This window comes from Alexandromys fortis, unplaced genomic scaffold, assembly GCF_014885135.2.
Source record: "Alexandromys fortis isolate MF-2015 unplaced genomic scaffold, M_Fortis_MF-2015_v1.1 scaffold_227, whole genome shotgun sequence".
In the NCBI taxonomy this organism is placed as follows: Eukaryota; Metazoa; Chordata; class Mammalia; order Rodentia; family Cricetidae; genus Alexandromys; species Alexandromys fortis.
In genome coordinates this window covers 47628-64927 of record NW_026068109.1, presented here as the reverse complement: position 1 = coordinate 64927, position 17300 = coordinate 47628, and the positions used below count along the sequence as shown (strand labels likewise).

General features: G+C 55.0%; 1 protein-coding gene across 1 annotated transcript; it reads right to left on the bottom strand.

The window, feature by feature from the left end:
• Window positions 1–3842: 3842 nt before the first annotated feature.
• Fscn1 (fascin actin-bundling protein 1) lies at window positions 3843–16276 on the bottom strand. Its single transcript, XM_050124410.1, has 5 exons — window positions 15333–16276; window positions 6701–6857; window positions 6486–6607; window positions 6096–6263; window positions 3843–5133 (listed from the first exon to the last, which is right to left on the bottom strand). The coding sequence occupies exons 1-5, from the start codon at window positions 16162–16164 to the stop codon at window positions 4931–4933; spliced, it is 1482 nt and encodes a 493-aa protein (XP_049980367.1). The 5' UTR covers window positions 16165–16276; the 3' UTR covers window positions 3843–4930.
• Between the last annotated feature and the right edge of the window lie 1024 nt (window positions 16277–17300).

The following is a 17300-nucleotide window of genomic DNA, read 5'->3' as shown; positions in this document are numbered from 1 at the left end:
AGCAAGTTCCTTTCTGAAGGAAAGGCAGTAGCATCTTTTGGTTGGTTGGTTTTGAGACAGGGTCTTATGCTAGCTCAGCCTGGCCTGGAACTCTAGGCATCCTTGACCTCTTGAGTGTTGGGATTTGTGGTACGAGCCACCCCTCCAGTTGGAAACAGTCTCACTTAGTAATTGGATATAGACCAGTTTGGCCTCAACCTGAAGGTGATCCTCTACCCCTGACTCCCAAGTACAAGAATTACATGCATGCACTCCCAAAAGGATTAGTGTTTTATATGAGTATGTGCATGTGTGCAGACGCTTCTGTGTACACGTATATGGATGCCAGGGCTCAACCTAGGGTGCAGGTCCTCCAGAACCATTCATCTTGGTTTCTGAGCTCGCCAATTCAGACCAGCTGGTGGGGGCCAATGAAACCCAGTGGGTTCCTACCTTCCCAGCTTGGGGGACCAAACTCAAGTCAAATGCTTGCTTGCAAGGTTTGAAAGAAAATGGCCCTCAAAGGGAGTGGCTTTGTTGGAATGGGTGTGGCCTTGTTAGAGGAAGCATGTCATTGTGGGGGTGGCCTTTGATGTCTCTTTTGCTCAAGCTATGCCCAGTGATTCAGTTCACTTCCTGTTGCCTGAGGAGCAAGATGTAAGGACTCACAGCTCCTTCTCCAGCACCATGTCTGCCTGCACACTGCCCTGCTTCCAACCATGATGGTAATGAACTAAACCCCGAACTGTAAGCCAGCCCTAATTAAATGTTTTCCTTTATAAGAGTTGCCATGGTCACGTTCACAGCACTAGAAACCCTGACTAAGACACAAGGCAAGCATTTTACCCACATTTCCTTAGCTCCTTGCATTCAACATTTTAGTGAGGTCAGGTCTTGTCTCTCCAGTAGGAGAGGCCACTCAGCTCTGGAGAAAATGGGGCCCCATGGGGACTCAGATGTCACTCCCATAGGTCCTCGCAGCAGGGATTAGAAGCAGGTCTTGGACAGGGTGTCCAGTGTGGATTTGGTCGGGAAATTCCCAGGTGACATTCATCTGCTCCCTACCAGAGAGATCTAGCCAGGACCAGTCAGGGCTGTGCCCCATCTCATCGAGGCTTCCTGAAGGCCAGACCTGTGGAATAGGTGCTCAAGCCAGAGTCTGCCTGAGGAGCTCCAGAGGGGGCTGTCACCCACCCGCCAAGCCTTCTGAACTCTGACAGAACTGGAGGAACCCATGAGGACTGGAACAGCTTCCCCATTGTTCTTTCCTACAGTGGCTCAAGCCTGTAATGGCAGCATTTGGGAACCGGAAAAAGGACGTGAGTCTGAGAAGCCAGCCTGGGCTACATAGCAAGACCTCGTTCAGAACAAAAAAACAAAACAAGGATGTGGCTCAGCTGGTAGAGTGCTCGCCTGGCATGCACGAGGCTACGGGTTCAAAGGCAGCACACCTGTGATGCCCAGGGCTCAGGAGGGAGAGGCAAAAGGCAGAAATTTAAGGTCACCCTTGACTACTGCCTGAGCCACAGAAGACCCTGTCTCAAAAAAAAACAAAATAAACCAGCAAAAATAATGGTGGTGGAGGTCACTGATGGCTCCATGGTTAAGAGCACTGGCTGCTCTTGCAGAGGGCCTGCACCCACACGGTGGCCCACAACCATCCGTAACTCCAGTTCCAAGGACCGGACGCTTTCTGATCCCTGCAAGCAGCAGACACACATACGTGGTGTACATGCATGCAGAAAGAACAGTCATCCACATACATTTTTTTTTAATCTAGAGGGAGAAAACTCACCCATTAACCTGTGTTGTCTGCTTCCCTGAGACTGCCTCAATTTCCCTTCTGTTTAACAGGAGTGGGATTGGTACACTCACACACAAAAATGGGTTTATAGGGATCCTTCTCAGAGCTGCGGGCTCCCTGGTGGCCCCTGATTCAACTGGAAGAAACGAGGGGACAGGGGACAGGGACATTGGTCCCCAGCCACAGCTGGCTGTAAGAGCTGCTGTGTGTGCAAATGTGCTTCTGCATGCCCACCCACGTGCAAGAGTGAGTTCAGGGTTCGGACATGGATGTATCTATAGTGTGTGCTAGCTCACGGGTGCCCCCTTCCCTCCAAGGTGCCTGGGCCCCTAAAACCTGGCTTCAATAGCCCAGACTTTCTCTGATAGCTTCCTCTACTCAGGGTCTGTGCTTCTGGAAGCCCCTTGGCCAGGAGTTTCTTCTGACGCTTTTTCTAGATTAGATCCTTCACACCTCCCTAGTCAGCCTTGGCAGTCCTCCCTTAGACCCTGAACTTCCCAACACGCTGAGCCCCCGCCATTCAACTCAGCACGTGCCTCCTCCATCGGACCCTCCTCTCCAGCCGCAGGAGCCTAGAGTCACGTGTGGGACTTCCACAGTCATCAGGTGGCCATGCTGTGCTTGGTGGTGATGGACAAGGTGTCCCTTCCCCCCAGCGCGGGCCTGAGAGTTGGACTCGGCAGGTTTCATCTGTCTCTCCGTGTCACTGACACTTTCCTGGCTTGGGGCCGAGTTCCCACCATGAGGGGCCACTGGCCCCTTTGTGGCCATCTGCCCCAGTCAATCTCCCGCACGCCTTCCCTCGGGAACGGCCAATCACAGCGCGCTCTCCATTTCGTCATCAGCAGCCAATCAGTGCGGCTCCCCAGCCGCCTCTGCGGAGCCTCCAGCTGCTGGGGCTTGGGGGTGCAGTCTCCCACACCAGCCAGCAAGGGTTGTTGTTTTTGTTTGTTTTTTTTTTTTTTCCTTACACCCCAGTGTCTCCCTCCGTAAAATGGGACTCTGGGATGCTCCAAAAGTCCCAGCAAAGTACCTACCTGTACATAGGCAAGCCACCGGAATCCTCTAGGCTGCAACCCGCGGCCCTCTGGCACACTACCAAGAACCTAGCTTGCCTTCCAAGCGTGAACGTGGTCTACCAGCAGCCTACACTCCCCTTCCCCCGCCGGATTAGGTTTCTCTGTGTTAACAATCCTGGCTTTCCTGGAACTCGGTTTGTAGACCAAGCTGTCCTTGAACTCGGAGATCTGCCTGCCTCTGCCAGGGCTGGTATTAAAGGCGTGTGCCACCATGCCGGTTTGACCCACTTTGTGCTGCCCACAAACTACATCCCACAACCCAGCACGCGGGAGGCAGAGGCAGGCAGATCTCTGTGAGTTCGAGGCCAGCCTGGTCTACAGAGCTAGTTCCAGGACAGCTAGGACTGTTACATATAAAAACCCTGTCTCAAAAGAATCTAGCAAGGTGCCCAGGCTAGCCTTGAACTCACTCTGCAACTTAGGCAGCCTTGAATCTGTGATCTTCCTGCCTCCACCTCCCCAAGTAGCTGGGATGACAGGCCTGGCTTATTTTTCTTTTGTGTTTATGTGTGGAGGCCAGGTCTATTTGGGGTGTCTTCCTCGACCCATCTCCACCTTACTGAGACAGGGCCTCTCGCTGAACCCAGAGCTCCTCGATTAGGTAGGGCTGGGCAGCCAGCAAACTCCAGGGATCCTCCTGTCTCTCCCCTTCCCCCAAACCCTAGGGTGGGTGCACACCACCGTACAGGACTTCTCCACGTGGGTGTCAGACATCAGACTTGGCAAGTGACAGTGACGTTACCTGCTAAACCCTCTCCCCTGACCCTGGCCTGCACTTTTAAAGATCCAGCTTGCTAGACCCAGCAGCTCCACGTTCAGCCATTTCTCAGCACAGGGCTACTACTGCGCGCGTGCAGGAGCCACCAGGGTCTGGGCCGGGAACGCGGGACTGGGACTGTCCTCTGGCCATCGGTACAGGCTCCCTCCCTGCCACCCTCCGCCCACTCCCACACCCACTTCCTCTGTGAGATGCGGCAGGCTGCAGACTTGGCATTGTTTTATTTTCCAGTTCAAAGCTACTATCACGGGTCTTCAGAGTTAATACAAAGGACAGTTACAAAAAATAAAAGACCGAGACACCCCGAGTGAGTGAGATGCACGGTGTTGGGGAACTGGTAGAATGAGGTGTCTGGGAAGGGCCCCCCTGAGGTTTACTCCAGGGCTCCCCGGGAAGGGACACGCCTGGTTTTCTCCCACCCCAGGAGCCCCGAGATGTCAGGATGACATGGAGCACCAATCACAGGGCCAGGGCTGGGGGTGAGCAGGCAGGAGGGGAGGAGGAAGGGAACCCACTGGGGAGGCCAGGTGTGAAGCATCTCCCCCCAAGACCACTCACAGCTACAACCAATCAGGCAGGTTTGCCTGTGGCCCTTTCAACAGTGACATTTCCTTTAAAAAAAAAAAAAATACTGATTTGGTCATTTTTCTGCTTCCAGTCAGGCCAGGGTGAAGAGGAGAGATGTCAGCAAGGCCCACCCCCCACCCCGACCCCAGAGTGTGCAGGGGCCACATGGCAGTGCTACCCAGCTAGTTTTGAGTCAGGGAGCCAATTCGGACCTCTGCAGGGTCCGACAAAGACCGCTCTCCAGCCATGATCCAGAAAAAAAACTTGTGGGCAAACCAGGCCACACTTGCCTTCAGTCCCACGAAAGGCTTGCCTCCAGGTGGGGCCAGAACAGGTACACCAGAGAGAGGTGTGTGATCTCCAGGGGGAGGGGCTTCCAGTTACAAGCTCTGGGGTGGGGCCGCTCCCTCGTGCCCCCTCCCCAACTTCTCCTAGGCCACTTCCTGGGGAAATAAGGCTCAGAAGAAAGGTGCCAGCATGCCCCATGGCAAAGAAGGGTGCAGAGGGACCCGAAGTCCCTCCCAGGGACAGTCTGCAGCCGCTGACCCACGGGGAGCAGAGAGTTAGGGGGGAGGGGACCCACAGAGGGCAACAGGCAAGGGCACCATTTTCTCTGGGGTTTCCAGTTTGAAAGGCAAGGGGTTTGCCACCTGCTGCAGGGCCACCTGGCAAGTGGGGATAGCAGGAGGGACTGGATGAGTGGCCCGCAGAGGGCAGGTGGCCCTAGTATTCCCAGAGCGAGGCGGGGTCGATGGTCTCCGCACAGGCCTTCAGGACCCCGGCATGGTCTCCCTTCAGGTAGCGGCCGCCCACCTTGATGGCCACCTTGTTGTAGTCGCAGAACTCCAGGAAGAAATCCACAGGGGTGTCGCTGCTGCTGGTGACCGAGGAATCACTGCCCACCGTCCAGTACTTGCCCGTGGAGTCTGGGGAGGGCGACTACATGTCAGGCTGTTTCCCACCCCAAGGATTAATATTCCCTCCAGCAGTCAGCCTCAGAACCAAGTGCGGCCAGCTGGAGGTGGGGCACACTCCTACAATGCTAATACTCAATCCTAATACCGAGGCTGGAGGATTATCTAAAATTCAAGGCCATTCTGGGATGTTTACTGACACCTCATCCCAAACTAAAAAAAGGGGGAGGGGGACTAGGGACTGGGAATGATGGTACATGTATCTTTAATCCCAGCATCCTGGGGCAGAGGCAGGTAGATCTGACTTTAGGCCAGCCTAGTCTACAAAGCAAATTTTAGGACAGCTAGGGCCACATAATCAGATTCCATCAGAGAGAGAGAGAGAGAGAGAGAGAGAGAGAGAGAGAGAGAGAGAGAGAGAGAGAGAGAGAGAGAGAGAGAGAGAGAGAGAGAGAGAGAGAGAGAGGAGAGAGGGAGGTAGATCAGCAGCAGAGCCCCTGCCTAGAATCCCCCAGTGAGGGCCTGGGGTGTGGCTCAGTGGTAGAGCCCCTGTCTAGAATCCCCCAGGGAGGGGCTGGGCTGTGGCTCTGAGTTCAGTCCTCAGCACTGTAAATAAAGGAGGGGGTTTGCCTTGCCAAGACCACACACAGCACAGGGTCCGATTCCAACTTACCACCTCTGGACTGCTGGGGTCCTCTCACTCTAGCTTTTGGTCCTACAGCCAAGGTGTCATATTCTTACCCTCCATCCTTCATCCTTTCTTCTCTTGTCTAGATAATCCTCCTGCCTCAGATTCCCAGATTAAGCCATTCCCCACCATCCCCAGGGACTTCCCGCCTTCTCTATCTGCCTGGGACGGACTGGAAAAGTTCTCTCTACATACAAGAGGGGAAGCCGCTAGCCCCAATGGCCATAGGATACAGGTTCCCTTACGACCGTGAATGGTTGTAAGCAGCCCCACCCAGATAACCTGCCTTTGATGTTGTAGGCACCATCATTGAATTCCAGCTGGAAGACATCGTAGCTGGAGCGGTTGGCATCCAGAGTGCCCGTGACTTTGCGGCAGCCAATGAACCCGTGTTCTCCACGGAACACAATAATGGGCCGGTTAATCAGCTTCATGAGGAAGAGTTCAGAGTCCCCTGTCACAGAGAAATGGGCCACTGAATTTATAGCAACAGGGATGGGTCAGCCAGGGCGTACCTCAGAGAAGGATCTCAAGAAGCTAAGGTGCCAGCCAGAGGGTACACCAACCTAAGGGAAGGCTTGCACACACACAGAGGTTCAAGTGGGACAGGTGACTGACCATGGGGTGACCATCTCTCTAAGACATTAAGGCTTGGGGTGCATGCCCATGCGGCTACCTGCTGTCTCCACGGAGGCGGCCAGCTGACCATTTTTCTTGGCGGTCACAAACTTGCCATTGGACGCCCTTAAGGTGATGCGCCGGTCGCACCACTCGATGTCAAAGTAGCAGCTGGCATTCCTGGGGAAGAGGAGGGGGAGTGGCAGCATAGGGTCGAGCAGGCTGCCTGGCACGCAGCCAGCCCACGTGACTCAGGGGCGGGGTTTCACTCACTTGGTAGACGCAGTGGATTGCACCCCTCCGGTTGCCGTCAGCGTCCAGTACTTGCCCGTGTGGGTGCGGAAGGCACACTTCCTTGTGTCCCGGTCAATCTCCAGCTGGAAGGTCTCCTGATCAGTCTCCTCATCCTGATTGGCCGACAAGTCCATTCCTGCAGAGGGGGACCCCAGCCAATCAGGCCACTGTTGTCTCACCCACACTCAGTACACCACTGGGCAGAGGGTTTCCTCGAATGTGGCTCAAATCCTTCAGATGGTAACCCTGGGCAGTGGACACGTGCTCAGATCCTAAATTCGGATCCCTGGAAACCACATTAAAGCCAGGCATGGCAGCAGAGCCCATAATCACAGCACAGGGAAGCCAAGACATGTGAATCCCTGGAGCTCAATGGCCAGTCAGCTCCAGGTCACTGAGATATCCTTTTTTTTCTTTTTCTTTTTTGGTTTCCAGACAGGGTTTCTCTGTTGCTTTGGAGCCTGTCCTAGAACTAGCTCTTGTAGACTAGGCTGGCCTCGAACTCACAGAGATCCGCTTGCCTCTGCCTCCTGAGTACTGGGATTAAAGGTGTGCACCCCATATTCAGCTGAGATTATTGTCTCAAGTTCAGAGTGGACCCTCAGGAGACTGAGGCAGGTGGATCTCTGTGACTGAGGCCAACCTGATCTACACAGTGAGTTCTAGGACATCCAGAGCTGTAGTGAAGCTCCATCTCAAAGAGTGCAGAATGACAGAGGGCATATCCGATGTTGACCTCTAGGCTCCGTGTTAGGGGTACACACAGAAAAAATAAAAGTTGAAATCAGTTGGGCGGTGGTGGCGCACGCCTTTAATCCCAGCACTCGGGAGGCAGAAGCAGGCGGATCTCTGTGAGTTCGAGGTCAGCTTGGGCTACAAGAGCTAGTCCAGGACAGACTCCGAAGCTACAGTGAAACCCTGTCTCGAAAAACCAACAAAGAAAGAAAGAAAGGAAGGAAGGAAGGAAGGAAGGAAGGAAGGAAGGAAGGAAGGAAGGAAGGAAGGAAGGAAAAGTTGAATGTGCCAGTCCTCAGAAGACTGAGGCAGGCCAGCCAGGATACATGAAACTCTCAAATATATATATTTGTATATGTATATATATAACTGGGGATTTAGCTCAGTCATTGGTGCGTTTCTTTAATCTCTAGCACCCCAAAGACAAGGAAGGAAGGAAGCCTTCAAACTTCAAAACGAACCACCCACAAAGATGTTCTAAAGCCAAGCAAGAGAACTCTCCTGTGGCCGAGACTGGTTTTAAAGATTGGTTCCGTTATGTAAGGTAGGCCTGGTTTCGTAGGTACAGATGGAGGCGTTTCCGGGTAAGTTGCCCCAGTGTCGGGAGTTTGCTTTAAATACAACCAAAACCATTGAATAAACACACAGATGGTGCCGGTTCTGCAGAATGTCACATTGTGGGGTGCTGGCAAAAGGGGGTTTGCTACCGGCTTCCTGTGGAGGGGATGTGTGAAAGTAAAAGAATATGAAGAATGAGCTATACTCGGCCACCCACACCTATCATCCCAGCGCTCAGGAGGCGAGAGTAGCCTCGGCTATGAGTGAGACCCTATCTCAGAAAATAAAATAGAGCAAAGTCCTGGGGTTCATCCCCAGAACTGCATAAAAGGATCAGAAGTTCAAGGCTAGCCTGAGCTACACGAGACAATACTACCACCACCCCCTGTGTGTGTGTGCACACACACACGTGTGCACATACACACACACGCACAAGGGCTGCAGGAACCTGCCACCAACACCAAGCCTAACAACTTGACTTTGATCTCTGGGACCAACACGGAGGAAGGGGAACTGACTCTGCCATCTAAACCTTTGCCACAGTTTGGGGGCCACCACACTCACCATACAAGTGTGCCAGAGGCCAGTGGGTTGAAGCTGACCTCTTTTGAGAGAAGGTGGGTGTGGTGGCACGTGCCTTTATCCCTAGCACTCAGGAGGCAGAGGTGAATCTCTGAGTTTGAGAGCACCCTAGTCTAGGTAATGAGTTCTCGGCCAAGGCTACAAATACAATGTACAGGGGAAGGGAACATAACTCGGTAGTCAAGTTCTTGCCCAGCATGGTGAGAAGCCCAGAATTCCACCCCCAGTACCACACACACACAAAACCACACATCCCTTTGAAAAACTAAAAATGCTCAAAAAGGCTAAAGATGAAGTCATTTTCTAAGCCTGTCCCCACTAGCCACAAACACAGAAGCCTCACCCTGCTCTGTAGCATCTGCCGGCCAGTGGGCATTGTCCACCCAAACAGGACCACTGAGCCTCCATCCTCTCCCCTTGCTGTGGGAGGTCCTTTTGTCTATGGGTTGCTTTTATTATTTTTATTATTATTATTTGTTGGTTAATGAATAAAGAACTGCTTTGAGCCTATGGCAGGGAAGAAGAGAAGTAGGTGGGAAAAGCTAGGCTATATACTGGGGAAAAGAAGGGCGGAGTCAGAGAGAAGCCATGGAGCTCCTGGAAACAGATACAGGAACTTTAGCCGGTAAGCCACAGCCATGTGGCCATATACAGATTAAGAAAAATGGGTTAAATTAATATAAGAGTTAGCCAATAAGAAGCTAGAGCTAATGGGCCAAGCAGTGATTTAAATAATACAGTTTCTGTGTGATTATTTCAGGGCTGAGTAGCGGGAATGAATAGGCAGCCTCCTTATAACATCCTCTTTTTAAAATTGTTTTCTTTAATTTTAAAGAAGATTTCTTTCTAGGCAGTGGTGGTGCACGCCTTTAATCCCAGCACATGGGAGGCAGAAGTTGGCGGATCTCTGAGAGGTGGAGGTCAGTCTGCCCCCCACCAACCCCCCCAAAAAAGAAAAGATTTCTTGTATTTTCTATGTCTGAATGCTTTGCCTGTGTGTAGGGTGTGTACCACACATATGCCTGGTGCCCTCAGAGGCCAGATCTCCTGAAACTGGATTACACATAGCTATGAGCCACCATGTAAGTGCTGGTGAGAACAAGTGTTCTAGAGGCAGGCGGTGGTGGCACACGCCTTTCACCCCAGCACTCCTGAGGCAGAGGCAGGTGGACTGAGTTAGAGTTCAGCCTGGTCTACAGAGTGAGTTCCAGGACAGCCAGAGTGGTTACACAGAGATATTTTGCCCCACCCCCCAAAAAGGGGGTTCTAAAGTGTTGAGCCATCTCTCCATTGCCCACTCTCATTTTTTGGTTTGGTTTGAGTCAAGATCTTACTGTGTATCCCAGGCTGGCCTCGAACTCAAGAGATCTACCTGCCTCCGCCTCCTGAGTGCTGGAATTACAGGTGTGCACCCCAAGCATGGCTTGCTGAGTTCTTGTGCAATTTCTGGGTCACATGACCCCACTGAGCCCAAATAAGGTGTTGCTCCCAAGGCCTTCTCTGCAGTCCTGCTCTGCATACTGGCTTTGACTCCACCTGGAAGCAGGATCTTGGGTCCTAGACAGACTCATTTCTAGAATATCCTCAGCCAGGTCACAGTGTACTCTGCTGGGCTCCCTGTTTGTCTTTATGAAGCATGGGCCAAGTAGAAGATGGCAGATGCCACCTACTCCACCCTGCCCTTAGGAGCCCACCCTTAGTTGACAATCCACCCAAGGGTGTACCAGTGCCACTCTAACCCAACGATGTCTCTGTCTGTGCTGTGCAGCTGGGATCCTTACCTCACAGAGTGGGAGATGAGATTGAGAGGTGGCATGACCTGGGCAAAGTCACCCAGCAAGAAGACCAAGGGGTTTCTTGGCTCTCAGGAGTGGGCATGGACAAATGCCTGGCCATGCCTTATCCCTCCCTTCTAGACCTATGGATCAGCAGGCGTGGCTTCCATGGTGGGTCACTCGTGATCCTGACCCAGGGTCCCCACAGGGTCTATCACTGAAGCATGGTAGAGGGTAGAGGCCCTCTCAGGCTAGCGGCCACCCTGAAGCCACAGCTCCGGACTGGAGTCTGGTCAACCACCTACCTTCTCGCTCCTGCCCCCGGCCCATACTAGAGACTGCTAAGCATTGAGGAGACAGCTGGCCACGTGAATGTGAGGTGCTGCCCACTGTCCCCTCTGCCTGCCTGTAATTGGGCTGCCACATGCAGGAAAAGCTGAGTCAGCACAGCCCACTGGGCCAAACAGCCACACCCAGTGCCAGCGAGGGCAAGGAATCCCATAGGGTGACGGAACAGCCAGTAAAAGCCAGCACTGGGACCTCAGTGGGTGAAGACTCTTGTCACCAGGCCTCCAGGCTTCCATCTCCAGAGCCCAACTGGTTGAAGGAGAAAACTGATTCCCATGTCGTCCCCTGGGCTTCACGTGTATGTTGTGACCCTATATACACGCCCCCACATACAAATAATATACATCATACACACGCCCCCACATACAAATATATATGCACTATACACACACCCCCACATACAAATAACTCCATAAAGGAAATTAGATTAAATTTTTATTTTGAAAAAAAGAAGGAAAGAAAGAAAAGCCAGCATTGGGGGCGTGGGTCAGTGACTGGGCATTTGTCTAGAATCCCCTCCCGGAGGGGCTGAGGGTGTGGCCATTGGTAGAGTACTTGCCTGTCCTGCTCAAGGCCTCAAGTCTCAACATCACATTCCCACAATAAGAGAAAAGCACACTTTTAATCCCAGCACACAGGCGCCAGAGGCAGGCGGATCTCAAATGATAGAAGCTGCCCGGCGGTGGTGGCACACGCCTTTAATCTCAGCTCTTGAGAGGCAGAGGCAGGTGGATCTCTGAGTTCGAGGCCTCTACTGAGTGAGTTCCAGCATAGCCAGGACTACACAGAGAAACCCTGTCTCAGGAAAAAAGAAAAAGAAAAAAGAAAAGCCCCTCCCAGCCACCCCAGCGGCAGAATGCTGTTCCAAGATAGGTTGAGCAGGAGGGGGCGGGAAGCCAACCAGAACTGGTGGCCCAGGCCCCTCATCTCAGCACACTCAAGACTGAGGCAGGAGAATAGAGTTGAAAACCAGACGGGCTACAAGACAAAAACCAAAACTAAGGTGAGCGGGGTTAAGGAGTCAGAAGAGTCGGCTTCCCCACATGCTAGCCATCCCTGAACAAGGGGCAAGATGCTGTGGGCACCGAGTTCAAGGTGGGGCAGTGCAGGGGACAGATACCATCAGCCTTGCATTGATTCCGAGAACCGAGTCATCCTGACGAGGACAAAAAGCACTCTTCCAGGCCAGCATCTGGCTCTCATCGCCAGGTACTGGGACAAAGGGCCTGTTGCATCTAATCTGTGTCAAAAGGCCTAGGAGGCCGGTGAGGCACCAAAGGTGGACTCCAGGCAACCTTCGTTTGAATGCATGCTCCCCTCTCTGCCTCAGTTTCCCTACCCTGTCAAAAAGGATCATCTCTGTTGGGACCCTAAAAGGATGTGAAGGCCTGTCTCCAAGGAGACACGGGGTCCTCCCACTTCAGCAGGAAGGGCTGGGAAAGCAGTTAGCCCTCTTGCAAAGAGGGCTTCCAAGGTCCAGCCCAGTGGGGGAAAGGCCCCACTTGGCCTTGGAATCACATTGGAGCTGCGTTGCCATGGTAACAGAATTTCTGTGGGATTTTTTTTTTTCAACAGTGGCAGCACAGAAAACCTGAGTCACAGGCTCCTAGGAGCCCACGGGAGGGGGCGTGGCTATCTTCCAGCTTCACAGGCTGTGGTGACTCAGAGGGTCCCCCAACCCTCACCCTCTTTCCTGAGCTTAGCAACTTGCCAGATTCTCTTGCCTTGTTGCAAATAAGCATCCTCCACAACCCATCTATCTCATTTAGGAAGAGGGCTTAGCTTAGAATCCTCCAGGACTTCACCTCACCCCCCCCCCAGAGTCTACTCAGTGGTCAAAACTGAGCCATTCCTGCTAAGGATGGGGACCTCTTAGACATCCTACAAAGCCCAACATCACCCTCTACTCCCCAGCCGGCCACCCTAGGAAGGGTGGGGACAAGATCCTTCTAAATAAAAGACATGCTCAAGGATTAGAACCCAGCATGTGAGTGAATGAGGCTGAGCAGTGTAGGGAGACACAACAGGGGTCTCTTGAGCCAGCAAGGGCTTGTGGGGATTTGGGGGTACCCTCCCCCCAATCCTGAGTTAGGTACTACTCACTTCTCTCATGTGATCTCCACCTCCCAGGAACAGAGCCTAGCCCCAAGTACCTCCGTTTTACAAATGGGGAAACTGAGGCCAAGGAGCAGGAAGCAACTCGGCAGGGGTGATTCACAACCCCAGACTGCGGCTTCCCCCCGCCCCCAATCCTGGCCCGCAGTTCCCAACACGTGTTTCCGAAGTGCAGTCCCGCCTCCCTGCCACGCAGGCCTGCCCAAAATGGCCTCCCCGGCACACCCACCCAGCAGCTCACCCCAAAAAGCACGGGGAGGAGTTGGCTGACATGGGAATGAGGCTCAGACCCAGACATATGAGGACAGAAGAGGTCTAACCATGACCCCACGTTCCCTTTTCCTCCAATTTCCGCCCCCTCCTGCCCCATCAGCGTGAATCACGCACAATCAGGACACTCAAGATGATATACCTGCCCAGGCTCGCAAAAACACACCCTCTAGCTCCTTCGTAGCCCCAAGGGCCTAAGTCACCTAACCTTCCCCAGGGCAGCATGCCTTGTACACAGTTCACAGCGAGCCAGTATCTCTTTGCTAGGAAGTCCCTAGCATCTGCAGGGTTCCCTCCAGTCCCAAATCCCTGGCTGACTTCCTCCAGCCTTCCAGAAATGCAGGGCTTGCTCCCTGCCCCCTCCCTGCCGGGGCTTTGGCACTGGCTGAGCCCTCTGCCTGCAAGACCAGCCCATACATACAACTGATGCCTGCTAACTTCTGTCCACTCTCCTGGGGCAGTTCATGTATCTTCAGAAAGGACCTCTGACCCCGATCATCTAGTACCCTGGTTCTGGACCCCCAATCTTGCTTTACGTGCCAGTCACGTTCCCAAGAGACACTTATTCTCTCTTGTATCTCAGTGTTTGCTAAACAGGTGGGAACTCTGACTCCCTTCACCCAGCTATGTGAAACAAGAGAAGCGGACACGCGTTGGAGTGTGAGTGTGTGTGTGTAAAATGAGAGAACATTCTGGAATCAAATACACCCAGTGCAGCATGTTGCTGCTGATTTACTGTGTAACCTAAAGCAAACTGCTATACCTTTCTGAGCGTTAATTCAGCCAAACTCAGGCAGGCCCCACCCAGGGCTTAGCCCTCTGCATTGGGGGAGGGGGGGGTCTTCCTCGCCATAGACTCGGCTCCCATCCAGCTATCTCCAAGGCTTGGAGCCCAATTTGCCACCCAAGGAAGCGAGATCTCACAAGCGCCTGCCAGTAGGCATCAAAGACCCTTTGGCAAATAAATAGGGGGTACACCAGAAAGGAGGCGCCTACTTGTGGCACGCCCATGCCCATGCCGGTCGGAATGGCCTTCCAGCCTGTTAGAGGCCCTGGATGAGGAAGATCCAGTTGCAAACGATTGTTCCCAGCCAGGACCTTGGGGACCGGTTCACTCGAGGGTAGAGGCTTCTGGAGCGAGCTGGACACTCGCAGGGCCAAGAGCCGGACCGCGAGGTGTGCACGAGAGGGCAAGGGTGCCTGGCGCGCAGCCACCCGGGCCACGCCGCCCGCCTGGCGGGGTGCGAAGGAAGACCCAGGCGTTTGCGCCCCGCGCCTCCGCACGGGACCCAGGACCAAGGACGACGCCTGGGGGTGGGGGGAGTTAGGGGTGGCTCCTCCGCAGAGGGAACCGCCTAAGTCTATCCCCTCCCCCAGCCCCGCTGCATCTGGTTTTCCTATCTGCAGAGCCCTAGCAGGACAAAGGGGACGAGGGAGGGCCCAGCCGAGGCGACCCGCCCCCCGCTCACAAAGGCCGCGGCCCGGAGCGCCAGGCCTTAGCGAAGGGAGGCGGTTGGGGGAAGGGCAGCCCCCCGTGGACGCCCCCCCTCCCCATAGCAGTGCCGACCCCGCCCCGCACACCCCGCCGCGATCAAAAGCCCCGCCAAACCCCCACCACCTCGCCAGGAAAGGCAGGAAGAGCAGGGGTGACTGTCCCCTGGCCCTCTGGCCAAAGGCCTGCGGAACCAGGAGGAAGGGCGCACGAGGAAATGGACAAGGGGGAAACCTTCCTTCCCAAGACCGCGGGCAACCTATCCTTGAGGATCAGCCCACGAATGGCGGCAAACCAGATTGGGAAAAGGGGACAGAGAAGACCTACCCAAGGTCTAGGGAGCCCCACGCCCCCAAAAAGGGGTCGGGGAGGTGGACAGTACTGCTTTAGGATGTGCTAGGCCGCACCCCACGTCACCTCCTCCCGGCAGGAGTGCACGTCCCGGACAGGGGGTGGTAGCTTATGCCTTTAATCCCAGCACTCAAGAGACAGAGGCAGGAGGATTTCTGCGAGTTCAAGGCCAGCCTGGTCTACAGAGAGATTTCCAGGCCAGCCAGGGCTACACAGTGAGACCGGGTTTTTCAAAACAGAAGACCACCTCCCCAAGGCGGGGCATAGAGGCCTGTGGGCCTAACGGAAGCGCACAGGGAGATCGGGAAACAGAAGGATGCAGGAGTCGGGGAATGCTTTTGTGCACTTTATCGGGACCTAAGAAGGGGACATGTCCCCAACTCACCCTGGCGCGTGGACACGTTCCTCTCGTTGGCCGCCTGCAGCACCACCTGAGCGCAGCTCTGCTCCAGGGCGAAGAGCTCATCTTTGCCCACCTTGGTGGCCTTGCCAGCCTTGAGGGTGCCACTGGGCCCGGACGGGGCCAGGTAGCGACCTTCGCAGTCGCGAAAGGCCACCTTGCCCGAGCGGAACTCGAGCGTGTAGCCCGTGGCGGGCTCGGGCCGAGCCACCAGGCGCCCGTCGTGGCGAAGGAAGCGGTGGTCCGACGTCTGCACGCTGTAGCGCTGGTCCTGGAAGGCCAAGGTGATGAGCGAGTCGACGCCCCAAGGCACGTCGCGGTCTACAGCGATCTCGTCGGCCGGTCGCGCGCTCAGATGCGCGTAGCGCTTGCGGGTGACGCTGTAGATGTTGACCTGTGGGTGCATGGCGATGTGCACACTCCACTTCTCGGCCGGCGACACGCTCTGCGCGAAGCACGACAGGCGGTCCTCGGTGCCGCCGAAGTAGCGCCGGTGAGCCTCGGACTGCAGCGACCAGCGGCCGTCGTCGTGCGCCACGACGAGGAAGCGGCAGTCGGCGTCGGGCACCTCGCGCTCGCAGCTCACGTTGCCGTCCTTGTCGGCGGCCAGGTAGCGACCCAGGTGGCTGCGCAGACACACGGCCGCGCTGCCCGACTCATCGGGAGGCTGCTCCAGCGTCCAGATCTGCTTCTTCTTCAAGCTACTGGCGGACGCGTTCACCTTGAAGCCGAACGCCTCGGCTGTCAGGTACTTGTTGCCGCAGCTGATGAGCCCGAACTGGATCTGCACCGCCTCGGTTGTGCCGTTGGCGGTCATGGTGGCGGAGGGCGGCCCGGTGGCCCCGGGAGCTTGGGTGGCTGTGCGGGACCTTCTTTGTTCAGCACGGCTTAGCCCGCTGCAGCGCTCCACAAAGCCAGCCCGGCGGCGCCCTGGGTTTTATAAGCGGGTGACGTCATGGTGTTAGGCCACGCCCCTAGCCGTCCTGCCAGGGGAGGGGGGCTCTGCAGAGCGCGCCGAGGCTCCTGCGTTTGATTCTCGTGCGGGTTTTTCTGGGTTTTAAAGCAGGGTCGCACCCTGTAGTGCAGACTATCCTTGAGGTCGCTGTGTGGCTCAGGCTGGACTCGAACTCTTAGCTATCCTTCTACCCTGGCTCGTGGGTGGGGGCTCGTCCATTTAACTGCTCCTCCACTGCAGTATTTGGCCGATCTTCAACTTTCCTCTACTCTCTGAGGCCACCCTGGAGCACTCCACCCCCAAACCTGGCAGATGGGAAGGATCAGCCAGCTTTAAGGTAATAATGCGTTCCGGATGGAGGGAGGGGTCCAGGGTGCACCAGGAAGTAGTCTTAGAGATGTTCCTTGAAGGGGCCAGAGACACCGGAAGACACTGACTGGAAAACGGGATCTGGGGTAGAACAGACGTTGGACTCTAGGGAGAAACATACAGAGCCCTACCCGCCCGCCTTAGGGTTTCTTGCAGCCTGGGCCTCCTGCGCGGGAGCTGAGATTTCTATTCCAGAGCCAGCATAGAGTTCAGCTACCCTGCTGACTCTAAATAAACCGAGGTGATTGTGGCCTAAGTCAGTGACCAACGTTCCTACGAGAGATGCTCAAGCCCTGGGATGCTGGTCGATCAGAAAGCAGGGAAAGTAAGACAGGAATTGCAGTCTCTATGAGGAAGGTCAGAAAGCAGGACAATTCCCTGGAATAGCACAGCCCCTCATGGCTCTAGACCACTTCGCACCCACCCACCACCCCATGTAAGAACACTTCCCTTTGAGTTTCTGGGAGACTGAGACCTATGGGGCATTCCCTACATGCCAGGCCGGCCTCTGGAATGCTGGCCCTACTACAGGCTGCCCACAGGATCTGGCCCTCTAGCCCTGCCCCGCCCCAGGCCGACCAATCCTCAGGGGAATCCCTGTCTCAGGCAGTCCCTTCCAGGGACCATCG

What these genes read in the sequence shown, in the direction of transcription:
- Fscn1 (XM_050124410.1), bottom strand. Translation starts at nt 16,164, where the DNA reads ATGACCGCCAACGGCACAACCGAGGCGGTGCAGATCCAGTTCGGGCTC. An exon ending in GAACGTGTCCACGCGCCAGG is followed by an intron (nt 6,858 to 15,332) that starts GTGAGTTGGGGA and finishes CCCCCTCTGCAG; the next exon opens with GAATGGACTTGTCGGCCAAT. An exon ending in TGGTGCCTACAACATCAAAG is followed by an intron (nt 5,134 to 6,095) that starts GCAGGTTATCTG and finishes CGCCCTCCCCAG; the next exon opens with ACTCCACGGGCAAGTACTGG.